Below are 20653 nucleotides of genomic sequence, written 5' to 3'. Positions count from 1 at the left end.
TGTCAAGACAATCTATGTAAGTTTTATTTGATCAGATTCTGTGCATCATGGTGTCAAGACAATCTATGTAAGTTTTAATAGAAGTCCGATTCTGTGCATCATGGTGTCAAGACAATCTATGTAAGTTTTATTTGACCAGATTCTGTGCATCATGGTGTCAAGACAATCTATGTAAGTTTTATTTGATCAGATTCTGTGCATCATGGTGTCAAGACAATCTATGTAAGTTTTAATAGAAGTCTGATTCTGTGCATCATGGTGTCAAGACAATCTATGTAAGTTTTAATAGAAGTCAGATTCTGTGCATCATGGTGTCAAGACAATCTATGTAAGTTTTATTTGATCAGATTCTGTGCATCATGGTGTCAAGACAATCTATGTAAGTTCTATTAGAAGTCAGATTCTGTGCATCATGGTGTCAAGACAATCTATGTAAGTTTTATTTGATCAGATTCTGTGCATAATGGTGTCAAGACAATCTATGTAAGTTTTATTTGATCAGATTCTGTGCATCATGGTGTCAAGACAATCTATGTAAGTTTTATTTGATCAGATTCTGTGCATCATGGTGTCAAGACAATCTATGTAAGTTTTATTTGATCAGATTCTGTGCATCATGGTGTCAAGACAATCTATGTAAGTTTTATTTGATCAGATTCTGTGCATCATGGTGTCAAGACAATCTATGTAAGTTTTATTTGATCAGATTCTGTGCATCATGGTGTCAAGACAATCTATGTAAGTTTTATGTGCATCATGGTGTCAAGACAATCTATGTAAGTTTTATGTGCATCATGCTGTCAAGACAATCTATGTAAGTTTTATTTGATCAGATTCTGTGCATCATGGTGTCAAGACAATCTATGTAAGTTTTATTAGATCAGATTCTGTGCATCATGGTGTCAAGACAATCTACGTAAGTTTTATTAGAAGTCAGATTCTGTGCATCATGGTGTCAAGACAATCTATGTAAGTTTTAATAGAAGTCAGATTCTGTGCATCATGGTGTCAAGACAATCTATGTAAGTTTTATTAGATCAGATTCTGTGCATCATGGTGTCAAGACAATCTATGTAAGTTTTATTTGATCAGATTCTGTGCATCATGGTGTCAAGACAATCTATGTAAGTTTTATTAGATCAGATTCTGTGCATCATGGTGTCAAGACAATCTATGTAAGTTTTATGTGCATCATGGTGTCAAGACAATCTATGTAAGTTTTATTAGATCAGATTCTGTGCATCATGGTGTCAAGACAATCTATGTAAGTTTTATTAGATCAGATTCTGTGCATCATGGTGTCAAGACAATCTATGTAAGTTTTATTAGATCAGATTCTGTGCATCATGGTGTCAAGACAATCTATGTAAGTTTTATTTGATCAGATTCTGTGCATCATGGTGTCAAGACAATCTATGTAAGTTTTATGTGCATCATGGTGTCAAGACAATCTATGTAAGTTTTATTAGATCAGATTCTGTGCATCATGGTGTCAAGACAATCTATGTAAGTTTTATTAGATCAGATTCTGTGCATCATGGTGTCAAGACAATCTATGTAAGTTTTATGTGCATCATGGTGTCAAGACAATCTATGTAAGTTTTATTAGATCAGATTCTGTGCATCATGGTGTCAAGACAATCTATGTAAGTTTTATTAGATCAGATTCTGTGCATCATGGTGTCAAGACAATCTATGTAAGTTTTATTTGATCAGATTCTGTGCATCATGGTGTCAAGACAATCTATGTAAGTTTTATGTGCATCATGGTGTCAAGACAATCTATGTAAGTTTTATTAGATCAGATTCTGTGCATCATGGTGTCAAGACAATCTATGTAAGTTTTATTAGATCAGATTCTGTGCATCATGGTGTCAAGACAATCTATGTAAGTTTTATGTGCATCATGGTGTCAAGACAATCTATGTAAGTTTTATTAGATCAGATTCTGTGCATCATGGTGTCAAGACAATCTATGTAAGTTTTATTAGATCAGATTCTGTGCATCATGGTGTCAAGACAATCTATGTAAGTTTTATTAGATCAGATTCTGTGCATCATGGTGTCAAGACAATCTATGTAAGTTTTATGTGCATCATGGTGTCAAGACAATCTATGTAAGTTTTATTAGATCAGATTCTGTGCATCATGGTGTCAAGACAATCTATGTAAGTTTTATTTGATCAGATTCTGTGCATCATGGTGTCAAGACAATCTATGTAAGTTTTATTTGATCAGATTCTGTGCATCATGGTGTCAAGACAATCTATGTAAGTTTTAATAGAAGTCTGATTCTGTGCATCATGGTGTCAAGACAATCTATGTAAGTTTTAATAGAAGTCAGATTCTGTGCATCATGGTGTCAAGACAATCTACGTAAGTTTTATTAGAAGTCAGATTCTGTGCATCATGGTGTCAAGACAATCTATGTAAGTTTTAATAGAAGTCAGATTCTGTGCATCATGGTGTCAAGACAATCTATGTAAGTTTTATTAGATCAGATTCTGTGCATCATGGTGTCAAGACAATCTATGTAAGTTTTATTTGATCAGATTCTGTGCATCATGGTGTCAAGACAATCTATGTAAGTTTTATTAGATCAGATTCTGTGCATCATGGTGTCAAGACAATCTATGTAAGTTTTATGTGCATCATGGTGTCAAGACAATCTATGTAAGTTTTATTAGATCAGATTCTGTGCATCATGGTGTCAAGACAATCTATGTAAGTTTTATTAGATCAGATTCTGTGCATCATGGTGTCAAGACAATCTATGTAAGTTTTATTAGATCAGATTCTGTGCATCATGGTGTCAAGACAATCTATGTAAGTTTTATTTGATCAGATTCTGTGCATCATGGTGTCAAGACAATCTATGTAAGTTTTATTTGATCAGATTCTGTGCATCATGGTGTCAAGACAATCTATGTAAGTTTTATTAGATCAGATTCTGTGCATCATGGTGTCAAGACAATCTATGTAAGTTTTATGTGCATCATGGTGTCAAGACAATCTATGTAAGTTTTATTAGATCAGATTCTGTGCATCATGGTGTCAAGACAATCTATGTAAGTTTTATTAGATCAGATTCTGTGCATCATGGTGTCAAGACAATCTATGTAAGTTTTATGTGCATCATGGTGTCAAGACAATCTATGTAAGTTTTATTTGATCAGATTCTGTGCATCATGGTGTCAAGACAATCTATGTAAGTTTTATTAGATCAGATTCTGTGCATCATGGTGTCAAGACAATCTATGTAAGTTTTATTTGATCAGATTCTGTGCATCATGGTGTCAAGACAATCTATGTAAGTTTTATTTGATCAGATTCTGTGCATCATGGTGTCAAGACAATCTATGTAAGTTTTATTTGATCAGATTCTGTGCATCATGGTGTCAAGACAATCTATGTAAGTTTTATTTGATCAGATTCTGTGCATCATGGTGTCAAGACAATCTATGTAAGTTTTAATAGAAGTCAGATTCTGTGCATCATGGTGTCAAGACAATCTATGTAAGTTTTATTTGATCAGATTCTGTGCATCATGGTGTCAAGACAATCTATGTAAGTTTTAATAGAAGTCAGATTCTGTGCATCATGGTGTCAAGACAATCTATGTAAGTTTTATTTGATCAGATTCTGTGCATCATGGTGTCAAGACAATCTATGTAAGTTTTATTTGATCAGATTCTGTGCATCATGGTGTCAAGACAATCTATGTAAGTTTTATAAGATCAGATTCTGTGCATCATGGTGTCAAGACAATCTATGTAAGTTTTATTTGATCAGATTCTGTGCATCATGGTGTCAAGACAATCTATGTAAGTTTTATTTGATCAGATTCTGTGCATCATGGTGTCAAGACAATCTATGTAAGTTTTATTTGATCAGATTCTGTGCATCATGGTGTCAAGACAATCTATGTAAGTTTTATTTGATCAGATTCTGTGCATCATGGTGTCAAGACAATCTATGTAAGTTTTATTTGATCAGATTCTGTGCATCATGGTGTCAAGACAATCTATGTAAGTTTTATGTGCATCATGGTGTCAAGACAATCTATGTAAGTTTTATGTGCATCATGCTGTCAAGACAATCTATGTAAGTTTTATTTGATCAGATTCTGTGCATCATGGTGTCAAGACAATCTATGTAAGTTTTATTAGATCAGATTCTGTGCATCATGGTGTCAAGACAATCTACGTAAGTTTTATTAGAAGTCAGATTCTGTGCATCATGGTGTCAAGACAATCTATGTAAGTTTTAATAGAAGTCAGATTCTGTGCATCATGGTGTCAAGACAATCTATGTAAGTTTTATTAGATCAGATTCTGTGCATCATGGTGTCAAGACAATCTATGTAAGTTTTATTTGATCAGATTCTGTGCATCATGGTGTCAAGACAATCTATGTAAGTTTTATTAGATCAGATTCTGTGCATCATGGTGTCAAGACAATCTATGTAAGTTTTATGTGCATCATGGTGTCAAGACAATCTATGTAAGTTTTATTAGATCAGATTCTGTGCATCATGGTGTCAAGACAATCTATGTAAGTTTTATTAGATCAGATTCTGTGCATCATGGTGTCAAGACAATCTATGTAAGTTTTATTAGATCAGATTCTGTGCATCATGGTGTCAAGACAATCTATGTAAGTTTTATTTGATCAGATTCTGTGCATCATGGTGTCAAGACAATCTATGTAAGTTTTATGTGCATCATGGTGTCAAGACAATCTATGTAAGTTTTATTAGATCAGATTCTGTGCATCATGGTGTCAAGACAATCTATGTAAGTTTTATTAGATCAGATTCTGTGCATCATGGTGTCAAGACAATCTATGTAAGTTTTATGTGCATCATGGTGTCAAGACAATCTATGTAAGTTTTATTAGATCAGATTCTGTGCATCATGGTGTCAAGACAATCTATGTAAGTTTTATTAGATCAGATTCTGTGCATCATGGTGTCAAGACAATCTATGTAAGTTTTATTTGATCAGATTCTGTGCATCATGGTGTCAAGACAATCTATGTAAGTTTTATGTGCATCATGGTGTCAAGACAATCTATGTAAGTTTTATTAGATCAGATTCTGTGCATCATGGTGTCAAGACAATCTATGTAAGTTTTATTAGATCAGATTCTGTGCATCATGGTGTCAAGACAATCTATGTAAGTTTTATGTGCATCATGGTGTCAAGACAATCTATGTAAGTTTTATTAGATCAGATTCTGTGCATCATGGTGTCAAGACAATCTATGTAAGTTTTATTAGATCAGATTCTGTGCATCATGGTGTCAAGACAATCTATGTAAGTTTTATTAGATCAGATTCTGTGCATCATGGTGTCAAGACAATCTATGTAAGTTTTATGTGCATCATGGTGTCAAGACAATCTATGTAAGTTTTATTAGATCAGATTCTGTGCATCATGGTGTCAAGACAATCTATGTAAGTTTTATTTGATCAGATTCTGTGCATCATGGTGTCAAGACAATCTATGTAAGTTTTATTAGATCAGATTCTGTGCATCATGGTGTCAAGACAATCTACGTAAGTTTTATTAGAAGTCAGATTCTGTGCATCATGGTGTCAAGACAATCTATGTAAGTTTTAATAGAAGTCAGATTCTGTGCATCATGGTGTCAAGACAATCTATGTAAGTTTTATTAGATCAGATTCTGTGCATCATGGTGTCAAGACAATCTATGTAAGTTTTATTTGATCAGATTCTGTGCATCATGGTGTCAAGACAATCTATGTAAGTTTTATTAGATCAGATTCTGTGCATCATGGTGTCAAGACAATCTATGTAAGTTTTATGTGCATCATGGTGTCAAGACAATCTATGTAAGTTTTATGTGCATCATGCTGTCAAGACAATCTATGTAAGTTTTATTTGATCAGATTCTGTGCATCATGGTGTCAAGACAATCTATGTAAGTTTTATTAGATCAGATTCTGTGCATCATGGTGTCAAGACAATCTACGTAAGTTTTATTAGAAGTCAGATTCTGTGCATCATGGTGTCAAGACAATCTATGTAAGTTTTAATAGAAGTCAGATTCTGTGCATCATGGTGTCAAGACAATCTATGTAAGTTTTATTAGATCAGATTCTGTGCATCATGGTGTCAAGACAATCTATGTAAGTTTTATTTGATCAGATTCTGTGCATCATGGTGTCAAGACAATCTATGTAAGTTTTATTAGATCAGATTCTGTGCATCATGGTGTCAAGACAATCTATGTAAGTTTTATGTGCATCATGGTGTCAAGACAATCTATGTAAGTTTTATTAGATCAGATTCTGTGCATCATGGTGTCAAGACAATCTATGTAAGTTTTATTAGATCAGATTCTGTGCATCATGGTGTCAAGACAATCTATGTAAGTTTTATTAGATCAGATTCTGTGCATCATGGTGTCAAGACAATCTATGTAAGTTTTATTTGATCAGATTCTGTGCATCATGGTGTCAAGACAATCTATGTAAGTTTTATTTGATCAGATTCTGTGCATCATGGTGTCAAGACAATCTATGTAAGTTTTATTAGATCAGATTCTGTGCATCATGGTGTCAAGACAATCTATGTAAGTTTTATGTGCATCATGGTGTCAAGACAATCTATGTAAGTTTTATTAGATCAGATTCTGTGCATCATGGTGTCAAGACAATCTATGTAAGTTTTATTAGATCAGATTCTGTGCATCATGGTGTCAAGACAATCTATGTAAGTTTTATGTGCATCATGGTGTCAAGACAATCTATGTAAGTTTTATTTGATCAGATTCTGTGCATCATGGTGTCAAGACAATCTATGTAAGTTTTATTAGATCAGATTCTGTGCATCATGGTGTCAAGACAATCTATGTAAGTTTTATTTGATCAGATTCTGTGCATCATGGTGTCAAGACAATCTATGTAAGTTTTATTTGATCAGATTCTGTGCATCATGGTGTCAAGACAATCTATGTAAGTTTTATTTGATCAGATTCTGTGCATCATGGTGTCAAGACAATCTATGTAAGTTTTATTTGATCAGATTCTGTGCATCATGGTGTCAAGACAATCTATGTAAGTTTTAATAGAAGTCAGATTCTGTGCATCATGGTGTCAAGACAATCTATGTAAGTTTTATTTGATCAGATTCTGTGCATCATGGTGTCAAGACAATCTATGTAAGTTTTATTTGATCAGATTCTGTGCATCATGGTGTCAAGACAATCTATGTAAGTTTTATTTGATCAGATTCTGTGCATCATGGTGTCAAGACAATCTATGTAAGTTTTATGTGCATCATGGTGTCAAGACAATCTATGTAAGTTTTATGTGCATCATGCTGTCAAGACAATCTATGTAAGTTTTATTTGATCAGATTCTGTGCATCATGGTGTCAAGACAATCTATGTAAGTTTTATTAGATCAGATTCTGTGCATCATGGTGTCAAGACAATCTACGTAAGTTTTATTAGAAGTCAGATTCTGTGCATCATGGTGTCAAGACAATCTATGTAAGTTTTAATAGAAGTCAGATTCTGTGCATCATGGTGTCAAGACAATCTATGTAAGTTTTATTAGATCAGATTCTGTGCATCATGGTGTCAAGACAATCTATGTAAGTTTTATTTGATCAGATTCTGTGCATCATGGTGTCAAGACAATCTATGTAAGTTTTATTAGATCAGATTCTGTGCATCATGGTGTCAAGACAATCTATGTAAGTTTTATGTGCATCATGGTGTCAAGACAATCTATGTAAGTTTTATTAGATCAGATTCTGTGCATCATGGTGTCAAGACAATCTATGTAAGTTTTATTAGATCAGATTCTGTGCATCATGGTGTCAAGACAATCTATGTAAGTTTTATTAGATCAGATTCTGTGCATCATGGTGTCAAGACAATCTATGTAAGTTTTATTTGATCAGATTCTGTGCATCATGGTGTCAAGACAATCTATGTAAGTTTTATGTGCATCATGGTGTCAAGACAATCTATGTAAGTTTTATTAGATCAGATTCTGTGCATCATGGTGTCAAGACAATCTATGTAAGTTTTATTAGATCAGATTCTGTGCATCATGGTGTCAAGACAATCTATGTAAGTTTTATGTGCATCATGGTGTCAAGACAATCTATGTAAGTTTTATTAGATCAGATTCTGTGCATCATGGTGTCAAGACAATCTATGTAAGTTTTATTAGATCAGATTCTGTGCATCATGGTGTCAAGACAATCTATGTAAGTTTTATTTGATCAGATTCTGTGCATCATGGTGTCAAGACAATCTATGTAAGTTTTATGTGCATCATGGTGTCAAGACAATCTATGTAAGTTTTATTAGATCAGATTCTGTGCATCATGGTGTCAAGACAATCTATGTAAGTTTTATTAGATCAGATTCTGTGCATCATGGTGTCAAGACAATCTATGTAAGTTTTATGTGCATCATGGTGTCAAGACAATCTATGTAAGTTTTATTAGATCAGATTCTGTGCATCATGGTGTCAAGACAATCTATGTAAGTTTTATTAGATCAGATTCTGTGCATCATGGTGTCAAGACAATCTATGTAAGTTTTATTAGATCAGATTCTGTGCATCATGGTGTCAAGACAATCTATGTAAGTTTTATGTGCATCATGGTGTCAAGACAATCTATGTAAGTTTTATTAGATCAGATTCTGTGCATCATGGTGTCAAGACAATCTATGTAAGTTTTATTTGATCAGATTCTGTGCATCATGGTGTCAAGACAATCTATGTAAGTTTTATTAGATCAGATTCTGTGCATCATGGTGTCAAGACAATCTACGTAAGTTTTATTAGAAGTCAGATTCTGTGCATCATGGTGTCAAGACAATCTATGTAAGTTTTAATAGAAGTCAGATTCTGTGCATCATGGTGTCAAGACAATCTATGTAAGTTTTATTAGATCAGATTCTGTGCATCATGGTGTCAAGACAATCTATGTAAGTTTTATTTGATCAGATTCTGTGCATCATGGTGTCAAGACAATCTATGTAAGTTTTATTAGATCAGATTCTGTGCATCATGGTGTCAAGACAATCTATGTAAGTTTTATGTGCATCATGGTGTCAAGACAATCTATGTAAGTTTTATGTGCATCATGCTGTCAAGACAATCTATGTAAGTTTTATTTGATCAGATTCTGTGCATCATGGTGTCAAGACAATCTATGTAAGTTTTATTAGATCAGATTCTGTGCATCATGGTGTCAAGACAATCTACGTAAGTTTTATTAGAAGTCAGATTCTGTGCATCATGGTGTCAAGACAATCTATGTAAGTTTTAATAGAAGTCAGATTCTGTGCATCATGGTGTCAAGACAATCTATGTAAGTTTTATTAGATCAGATTCTGTGCATCATGGTGTCAAGACAATCTATGTAAGTTTTATTTGATCAGATTCTGTGCATCATGGTGTCAAGACAATCTATGTAAGTTTTATTAGATCAGATTCTGTGCATCATGGTGTCAAGACAATCTATGTAAGTTTTATGTGCATCATGGTGTCAAGACAATCTATGTAAGTTTTATTAGATCAGATTCTGTGCATCATGGTGTCAAGACAATCTATGTAAGTTTTATTAGATCAGATTCTGTGCATCATGGTGTCAAGACAATCTATGTAAGTTTTATTAGATCAGATTCTGTGCATCATGGTGTCAAGACAATCTATGTAAGTTTTATTTGATCAGATTCTGTGCATCATGGTGTCAAGACAATCTATGTAAGTTTTATTTGATCAGATTCTGTGCATCATGGTGTCAAGACAATCTATGTAAGTTTTATTAGATCAGATTCTGTGCATCATGGTGTCAAGACAATCTATGTAAGTTTTATGTGCATCATGGTGTCAAGACAATCTATGTAAGTTTTATTAGATCAGATTCTGTGCATCATGGTGTCAAGACAATCTATGTAAGTTTTATTAGATCAGATTCTGTGCATCATGGTGTCAAGACAATCTATGTAAGTTTTATGTGCATCATGGTGTCAAGACAATCTATGTAAGTTTTATTTGATCAGATTCTGTGCATCATGGTGTCAAGACAATCTATGTAAGTTTTATTAGATCAGATTCTGTGCATCATGGTGTCAAGACAATCTATGTAAGTTTTATTTGATCAGATTCTGTGCATCATGGTGTCAAGACAATCTATGTAAGTTTTATTTGATCAGATTCTGTGCATCATGGTGTCAAGACAATCTATGTAAGTTTTATTTGATCAGATTCTGTGCATCATGGTGTCAAGACAATCTATGTAAGTTTTATTTGATCAGATTCTGTGCATCATGGTGTCAAGACAATCTATGTAAGTTTTAATAGAAGTCAGATTCTGTGCATCATGGTGTCAAGACAATCTATGTAAGTTTTATTTGATCAGATTCTGTGCATCATGGTGTCAAGACAATCTATGTAAGTTTTAATAGAAGTCAGATTCTGTGCATCATGGTGTCAAGACAATCTATGTAAGTTTTATTTGATCAGATTCTGTGCATCATGGTGTCAAGACAATCTATGTAAGTTTTATTTGATCAGATTCTGTGCATCATGGTGTCAAGACAATCTATGTAAGTTTTATAAGATCAGATTCTGTGCATCATGGTGTCAAGACAATCTATGTAAGTTTTATTTGATCAGATTCTGTGCATCATGGTGTCAAGACAATCTATGTAAGTTTTATTTGATCAGATTCTGTGCATCATGGTGTCAAGACAATCTATGTAAGTTTTATTTGATCAGATTCTGTGCATCATGGTGTCAAGACAATCTATGTAAGTTTTAATAGAAGTCAGATTTTGTGCATCATGGTGTCAAGACAATCTATGTAAGTTTTATTTGATCAGATTCTGTGCATCATGGTGTCAAGACAATCTATGTAAGTTTTATTTGATCAGATTCTGTGCATCATGGTGTCAAGACAATCTATGTAAGTTTTATTTGATCAGATTCTGTGCATCATGGTGTCAAGACAATCTATGTAAGTTTTATTTGATCAGATTCTGTGCATCATGGTGTCAAGACAATCTATGTAAGTTTTATTTGATCAGATTCTGTGCATCATGGTGTCAAGACAATCTATGTAAGTTTTATTTGATCAGATTCTGTGCATCATGGTGTCAAGACAATCTATGTAAGTTTTATTAGATCAGATTCTGTGCATCATGGTGTCAAGACAATCTATGTAAGTTTTATTTGATCAGATTCTGTGCATCATGGTGTCAAGACAATCTATGTAAGTTTTATTTGATCAGATTCTGTGCATCATGGTGTCAAGACAATCTATGTAAGTTTAAATAGAAGTCAGATTCTGTGCATCATGGTGTTAAGACAATCTATGTAAGTTTTATAAGATCAGATTCTGTGCATCATGGTGTCAAGACAATCTATGTAAGTTTTATTTGATCAGATTCTGTGCATCATGGTGTCAAGACAATCTATGTAAGTTTTAATAGAAGTCAGATTCTGTGCATCATGGTGTCAAGACAATCTATGTAAGTTTTATTTGATCAGATTCTGTGCATCATGGTGTCAAGACAATCTATGTAAGTTTTATTAGATCAGATTCTGTGCATCATGGTGTCAAGACAATCTATGTAAGTTTTATGTGCATCATGGTGTCTAGACAATCTATGTAAGTTTTATTAGATCAGATTCTGTGCATCATGGTGTCAAGACAATCTATGTAAGTTTTATTAGATCAGATTCTGTGCATCATGGTGTCAAGACAATCTATGTAAGTTTTATTAGATCAGATTCTGTGCATCATGGTGTCAAGACAATCTATGTAAGTTTTATTTGATCAGATTCTGTGCATCATGGTGTCAAGACAATCTATGTAAGTTTTATGTGCATCATGGTGTCAAGACAATCTATGTAAGTTTTATTTGATCAGATTCTGTGCATCATGGTGTCAAGACAATCTATGTAAGTTTTATTTGATCAGATTCTGTGCATCATGGTGTCAAGACAATCTATGTAAGTTTTAATAGAAGTCAGATTCTGTGCATCATGGTGTCAAGACAATCTATGTAAGTTTTATTTGATCAGATTCTGTGCATCATGGTGTCAAGACAATCTATGTAAGTTTTATTTGATCAGATTCTGTGCATCATGGTGTCAAGACAATCTATGTAAGTTTTATTTGATCAGATTCTGTGCATCATGGTGTCAAGACAATCTATGTAAGTTTTAATAGAAGTCAGATTCTGTGCATCATGGTGTCAAGACAATCTATGTAAGTTTTATTTGATCAGATTCTGTGCATCATGGTGTCAAGACAATCTATGTAAGTTTTAATAGAAGTCAGATTCTGTGCATCATGGTGTCAAGACAATCTATGTAAGTTTTATTTGATCAGATTCTGTGCATCATGGTGTCAAGACAATCTATGTAAGTTTTATTTGATCAGATTCTGTGCATCATGGTGTCAAGACAATCTATGTAAGTTTTAATAGAAGTCAGATTCTGTGCATCATGGTGTTAAGACAATCTATGTAAGTTTTATTTGATGCATTACACCTGTCTAATCTGAAGTCTGTTATTTTGAAGAATTCAAAAATCAGTGCTGATTTATTATTAATCCAAGAATTATGCCCCTTGAAAATATTGATTTTTATGGAAAATTGCAATATCATTGCTCTCATGTGTTCAATATTCACCAGAGTTTTATAAAACTTATATCAGGTTTATATCAGCAATGTCTTTGACACTTTTTTAAATAAGTTCTTATCAAATAGTTTTGACAACTTATGTGTCTTGGAAATGTAAATTCTAATGGAAATCACATTGTATTTGCTATGAAGCCTTCATTTCTCTTAAGATATTAATAAAAAGATTAATTAAAGAACAAAATAAGTTCTCCTTTTAGTTATTGCCCTTGTACCTTGAATAGATAAAATATGCAGAGGACATTGGAACTTGAGTTTCATTTGTTGTCATGTTAACAAGCTGTAATAATTCCATTCTTTTATTTTTCAGTTATTCCTGAGGTTTGTATGTTTTAATATACATGTATATATATATATTATTTATGCAAAAAAAATGGTAAATCAAAGTCAGTACTAAGTATTTATTCAAAATGACAGATACATGTCTTCATGCTGCCAGTTAGACAAAGCTTTTTGTTTAGCAAGGAGTTATTGTCCTTTATATAAAAAAAATTTACCAATAATTTACATAAAATTTTTTTTACCAATTTTTTGTAAATTTTTGTAATCTTTACAAAAGTCGTCTCCTGAAACAACTGAGACAAATTTAAATAAACTTGGTCACAAATAAGCATAAGGGTATTTAGTTTTTAAAAATGTGTCAGATGACCCTGCCTGCCAACCAACATGGCCGACATGGCTCAAAATAGAACATAGGGGGAAAATGCAGATTTTGGGATACAATTGCTTTCAAGCAATCTGTAGACTTATACCATTGACTCAGGGCCATGCCCTCATGTCAACTGTTTTATTCTAAACATTAAGGAACATCTCAGATTCTTATGATTGTCTTGCTTTAAAAGGTAAAAACAAACAAAAGGATTGAACTTAAACAACTTTCCTGTAATGTCTTCTCATAATCTTCATGTTTGATATTTCCCTTGACTTATATGCATGTCTTTAACAACTAGGAAAATCAGAATTAAGCAGTATTTATAGTTTGTTTTTATAAATTTAGAAACACGTCAGAGGGAATTCCCCAGTTTTGATAAAATGCGAGAGTTCTCTGAATTCTGATGAATCTATTTCTGTCATATAAAAACTGAAGTGGAGTTTTTCTTATATGTCACCGTTAGGCCAGGGTTTTTTTAATTTGTTGGTTTTCGGATTTTCCCCATGAAAAAGTCAGGTCGGTCGGTCGGGAAAAAAAAGTAAAAAAATATCTTACAAGACAAAAATATATATGCATAATAAATATATATTTCACCTCTCTAACACTATGTTTGTTATGCTATTTTGTCATCATTTCTTTGATTTTAGTTCGATAAAATTTTATTGCTCAGCTGTCATAAACATCACATGACATTCTAATAATGTCCCGTAAAAAAGGGGGGGTACACACAAAGACGAAATTAAATCATCATTTCACAAACAAGAAAAACAGATTCGCGTAGCTCGTAATTAATTCCAGAAAACTTGGTGAATTATGATCTTCAAGCAGGAAAACTGATAAAGAAAAAATGTAAAAACGTTGTACAAAAATAAGTTTCAAGTTCAACACAAGTGTCAAAAAACGTAATAGACTCGTCCACCGGAAAAACCAGAATATCGGCTTAATCTGTTGTCATGCATTCCCGTTTTTTATCCAAATGGACGATATTTTTTTTTATCTATGAAACAAGAAAATTCTAAATGAATATTTAATATTCAGTACTTTAACTTGATGTCTTCCACCTGTCCATATTTGGACAAGTCTATGTCTATCAGATGATGCATCTTACGGACTGATGACAAATACGGGAAACAAACTTATTGTGTAATTGGTTTTAAACACAGGTTTCTTTTGCAAAATTATTTGCGGAAACAACATTTCAAGGTCAGTTAAAATTGATTTCTCTATTTTTATAAACGTAAACTGGAAGTTTTTTTTTTCACTGTACAGAAAGTGTTATTAATTTTGTTAGTCATTAATGCAATCATTCATAAAAAAAGAATATTTTAATAATTTTTCAGGGATAATGCATTTGTTAGGGTCGGCGGGAATAAAAAAAGCATGAAAAGTCAATTTTATTTTTATTCTGGAAATCGGCAAAATCGGGTCGGCGGATCCGTAAACCAACAAATTAAAAAATCCTGGCCTTATGAAACTGATATTTGATATTGTACTCTCATAAAGAAATGGAGAACCATCTAAGTCGTTTAATTATTATTTAATAAACGTTCTTGTTCCAAATCGCAAGTCACAGGTTTGTTTATGTAATTATACGCATGCATATAATTTTCTTGACTTCAAGGGGTATCAGATTGAATGGTTGCTCTGGATTCCCCACTCCATTGATTAATTTGAAACTCATGGGATCCTTTCTATGTCTGTCTGCTATTGAGGGTTATTGTTGTTGCATAATTTTAAATCATACGCATCATTTAAATTAAAATAAATGTAGTCCACATCGTAAAGGTGTAACTACAACACCCCTTCAGCCGAGATAGAGTTTTCCATATTATCATTTCGAGTTGTCTACCTTCCGTAAGTAACGCGTCAAAATGAAAATGCAATACGACTCGACGAGAAAAATTAACTCGTTAGATGTCGATAAACGTCGTATTATATTAAAAACAATCGCACTTTAAACAGAGGAGTGTGTATGGAAAGGAGTCATGCCCACTGACCCAAAAGAAATTAAATATTTAAAGAGTTAGAAATGGGGTTATTCCTAGAATTAACGGTGATAAGATACCGGTACTAAGTGAAATACCTTCTCTCACTCTCAGTGACTGCTGTGGAAAGTAAACTTGGAATTGATAGTACAAAAATAAAACACAATTAAAAACCAATTGTTCAGAGAACAATTGAAGGTCTTTCCACCAGTTAATATCTATTTTGATATTGAAATATTAAAAATCAGTCTAAAATATCAGTTCCTATGGCTTTATGATGTATAGATATGAATTTAAAGCAAAGGTCAAAATCTAGAACGTCATATTGACCTATGACCTTGACCTCAATTTCAAGGTCACAAACTGAGGAGCTCAAATCAAAAGACCCTAGGTCTCTAATATGTATGGTTAATAAGTTATATCACTTTACACATAATTCTAGATATGATAGGGGCTGAAACACCCATTCATTGTTTACGCACCCTTTCAACTAAAATTATTTAGTTACCACATGTCGCAACTAACAATTTATACAAAATAATTTGTCGATATCTTATAAGGTTAATGAAAATGAGTGAAAATAAGACAAATTAAAAAAATTAGAATATGACCTTGATCTTTGACCTTGACCTAATTTTCATTTTTTTGGTCCAAGGACCTCAAATCAAAAGATCCTAGGTCTCTATCACTTATGGTGTTCCAGTTTAAAATACATTTCAAAATTTCAAATACAAAAAGGGAAATAACTCTCATATGGAGAGTTCATATTGCTTCAGTCGAAATTGGACGAATCATGCGAAGGATATAACGAGCAATTTTATAAAATAAATTTGTCGTAATCTTTTACGGTTGCAAAGGAGTTGTGATCACAAGGAAAACAGTGTTTGGGAAGATAACTCCTACAAAGAAAAGTATTCGGTTACGCAGGGTAAATTTCAAAAGCGCATAAACTGTTCGATATCATATACCAAATATCTTAGCGACATATTGCGAAACAAATGTTTATCGCAAGAACAAAATTTGGCGGAAGAAAAAAAAAAATAATCAGAAGAAAAACAATAGGTGGAAAGACCTAATAAGTACATTGCTCATACACTTGTATCCAGCTTGGCTATTTTTAAAGTTGAGTAACTATTCAGATTACGAATTCAAATTACATTTTATATGTGCAGTTGAATTAGTTTTGAAAATAATAAGGAGGGGGGGGGGGGAAGGGGCAATACCTTTTTATGTTAACCTGTTTTGGCCTTTTTCAAGGTGTTGTTAACTGTTATCCGAGATCATGCATCAATTGAAAATAAAAATATCATGTGAGTGACACAGGCTCCTTGGAGCCTCTAGTTTTTATTGTGCTTCATTATATTTAAGTCAATATTAAATACCAGCAATGGAATTATTTTGGAAATAGAAAATGAATTTCTTCATTCGAATTTTAGATATCCAGAGATTTGTTTTCTTTTATTATAGTCAGTAAGTACAACAAGCTGCCAATTTTGTCTATCTTATCAAGATATAAGGAACACAAATAACAATATGCTTGAATACCTACTGCCAATCAAAAAATCTACCTACCAAAAAAAAAGGTGTTAGTTTACTAGCTCATATTTTTTTACCTTTTAACTTCAAAAAGGTTTAAATTTGATGGAAATATATTTTATAATGTTCAGTTGTTTAAGTTTTAAAAAAAATTTAACAATTACATAATTAGTGATGTATTTGTGATGTCATAAACAAGGCAAATTTCGTTTAAGCCTGATTTTTGACATAATCTTGCAAAGTTTTTGACAGTTTTCTGGAAAATTCAAAATTAAGTGATGCCATCCCTTGCCCACAAATATTTTTGCTGACATATTCTTTGAATACCATATTCTTTGCTTAGCAATGAAAATATCAACAGATGAGCAGTTGTGCCACATATCAAATCACGAAAAAAGGTGGAAAAGGTGACATATTTCACAGAAAATAAATGAAAATGATTGTTTTCCCTATTTCAGTCTTATATACTTATAACTTTAATACAGATATACAGTTTTTAGCTCACCTGGCCCGAAGGGCCTAGTGAGCTTTTCCCCATCACTTTGCGTCCGGCGTCCGTCGTCGTCCTGCGTCCATCGTCGTCCGTCGTTAACTTTTACAAAAATCTTCTCCTCTGAAACTACTGGGCCAAATTAAACCAAACTTGGCCACAATCATCATTGGGGTATCTAGTTTAAAAATGTGTCCGGTGACCCGGCCAACCAACCAAGATGGCCGCCATGGCTAAAAATAGAACATAGGGGTAAAATGCAGTTTTTTGCTTATAACTCAAAAACCAAAGCATTTAGAGCAAATCTGACCTGAGGTGAAATTGTTAATCAGGTCAAGATCTATCACAGATACAGACCAATCGGACAACCCTTTGTTGGGTTGCTGCCCCTGAATTGGTAATTTTAAGGACATTTTGCTGTTTTTGGTTATTATCTTGAATATTATTATAGATAGAGATAAACTGTAAACAGCAATAATGTACAGCAAAGTTCATTTTTCTTGCTTTTAGAATAATTTTTTTCAAACGAGCCATTAAAGGAAAGATAACTCTTTTAGTAAAAAAATTATACTGGACAGATAGGGAATTTTTTTCTTTGTACTTGTAGTAAGAAAATAAGTTCGGTGACACCATTTTTTCTTTTTATTTTCTTAAAACATATTACAAATAAAATTGAGAATGGAAATGGGGAATGTGTCAAAGAGACAACAACCCGACCAAATAAAAAACAACAGCAGAGGGTCACCAACAGGTCTTCAATGTAGCGAGAAATTCCTGCACCCGGAGGCGTCCTTCAGCTGGCCCCTAAACAAATATATACTAGTCCAGTGATAATGAACGCCATACTAATTTCCAAATTGTACACAAGAAACTAAAATTAAAATAATACAAGACTAACAAAGGCCAGAGGCTCCTGACTTGGGACAGGCGCAAAAATGCGGCGGGGTTAAACATGTTTGTGAGATCTCAACCCTCCCCCTATACCTCTAACCAATGTAGTAAAGTAAACGCATAACAATACGCACATTAAAATTCAGTTCAAGAGAAATCCGAGTCTGATGTCAGAAGATGTAACCAAAGAAAATAAACAAAATGACAATAATACATAAATAACAACAGACTACTAGCAGTTAACTGACATGCCAGCTCCAGACTTCAATTAAACTGACTGAAAGATTATGATTTCATCATATGAACATCAGGCACAATCCTTCCCGTTAGGGGTTTAGTATCATACCATCATAACATATATGAGAAGAACATAACCTGTGTCATGCCAACAACTGTTTTTAGAATAAATGTGTTTAGTTCCGATGCAAAGACCTTATCAGTGACTCAATATTAACGCCAAAATATGCAATCTTTAATGACTTGACAACAGTATCGTAATTATATCCCTTCTTAATAAGTCTATTCAAAGGTTTTGTAAGTTTCTGAGGTGAATACTGACACCTTTGTGCTTTATAAAGAATATTACCATAAAAAATTGGATGTGAAATACCTGAACGTATTAGAAGTCTGCATGTTGAGCTATATTTACGAATGATGTCTTTATACCGATGATAAAATTTAGTAAATGTTTTGACTAGTTTGTGATATTGAAAACCCTGGTGTAATAATTTTTCAGTAATACATAAATTTCTCTCGTTAAAATCTAAAACATTGTTACATACACAAGCGAATCGTACAAGTTGAGATATATAAACACTGTAAGATGGTGACAAGGGAACGTCACCATCTAAAAACGGATAATTAACAATAGGAAATGAAAAATCATCCCTTTTATCATAAATTTTAGTATTCAGCTTTCCATTAGTGATATAGATATCAAGATCAAGAAAAGGGCAGTGGTCATTGTTAGTATTAGCTTTATTTAAAGTAAGTTCAACAGGATAAATTTCATTAATATACATACTGAAGTCGTCATTATTGAGAGCCAAAATATCATCCAAATATCTAAAAGTATTATTAAATTTGTTTATCAGATGTTGTTTCGATGGGTCTTTGCTTATTTTTGTCATAAATTGTAACTCATAACAATACAAAAACAGGTCCGCAATAAGTGGTGCACAGTTAGTCCCCATTGGAATTCTGATAATCTGACGATATACGGAATCCCCAAAGCGAACAAAAATGTTATCTAATTTTGGGAGTTTAGGTCCCAACAGTTTAGGAATTAGGGGCCAAAAAGGGACCCAAATAAGCATATTTTTTGGTTTTCGCACCATAACTTTAGTATAAGTAAATAGAATCTATGAAATTTAAACACAAGGTTTATGACCATAAAAGGAAGGTTTGGTTTGATTTTGGGAGTTTTGGTCCCAACAGTTTAGGAATAAAGGGCCCAAAGGGTCCAGATTTAAACTTTGTTTGATTTTATCAAAAATTGAATAATTGGGGTTCTTTGATATGCCGAATCTAACTGTGTATGTAGATTCTTAATTTTTGGTCCCGTTTTCAAATTGGTCTATGTTAAGGTCCAAAGGGTCCAAAATTAAACTTAGTTTGATTTTAACAAAAATTGAATCCTTGGGGTTCTTTGATATGCTGAATCTAAAAATGTACTTAGATTTTTTATTATTGGCCCAGTTTTCAAGTTGGTCCAAATCCGGGTCCAAAATTAAACTTTGTTTGATTTCATCAAAAATTGAATAATTGGGGTTCTTTGATATGCCAAATCTAACTGTGTATGTAGATTCTTAATTTTTGGTCCCGTTTTCAAATTGGTTTACATTAACGTCCAAAGGGTTCAAAATTAAACTAAGTTTGATTTTAACAAAAATTAAATTTTTGGGCTTATTTGATATGCTTTATCTAAATATGTACTTTGATTTTTGATTATGGGCCCAGTTTTCAAGTTGGTCCAAATCAGGATTCCATATCAAGTATTGTGCAATAGCAAGAAATTTTCAATTGCACAGTATTGCACAATAGCAAGAAATATCTAATTGCACAATATTGTGCAATAGCAATTAATTTTCAATTGGAGTTATCTTTCTTTGTATAGAATAGTAGTTGATAATATATGTTGGAAATTTACCAGACATGACTATGATGTCATTTTCTATTTTTATTTGCCAATAACTTTATGTAAATAACTTCATTGGAAATTTGCCAATATAAAATGTTGCTGATGAAGCTTTTTTTCCTTATCTTATCTAAAATGTTTTTAGATAATGTATGTTGGACATTTGCCAGACATGACTATGATGTCATTTTCTATTTTTATTTGCCAATAACTTTATGTAAATAACTTCATTGGAAATTTGCCAATATAAAATGTTG

General features: G+C 32.9%; 1 protein-coding gene across 1 annotated transcript in view; it reads left to right on the top strand.

Annotated features, from left to right (window-relative positions):
- Nucleotides 1–20653, top strand: part of LOC143081025 (RING finger and SPRY domain-containing protein 1-like) — a 66646-nt gene that overhangs the window by 10356 nt on the left and 35637 nt on the right. Inside the window, exon 8 of the mRNA XM_076257259.1 lies at nt 13016–13026. Within this exon, the coding sequence (XP_076113374.1) occupies nt 13016–13026 (11 nt within the window). The remainder of the gene's footprint in view (nt 1–13015; nt 13027–20653) is intronic.

This window comes from Mytilus galloprovincialis, chromosome 6 (assembly GCF_965363235.1).
Source record: "Mytilus galloprovincialis chromosome 6, xbMytGall1.hap1.1, whole genome shotgun sequence".
Classification (NCBI taxonomy): domain Eukaryota; kingdom Metazoa; phylum Mollusca; class Bivalvia; order Mytilida; family Mytilidae; genus Mytilus; species Mytilus galloprovincialis.
The sequence above is the reverse complement of the archived record's forward strand: the minus strand, read 5'-3'. Positions and strand labels throughout refer to the sequence as shown.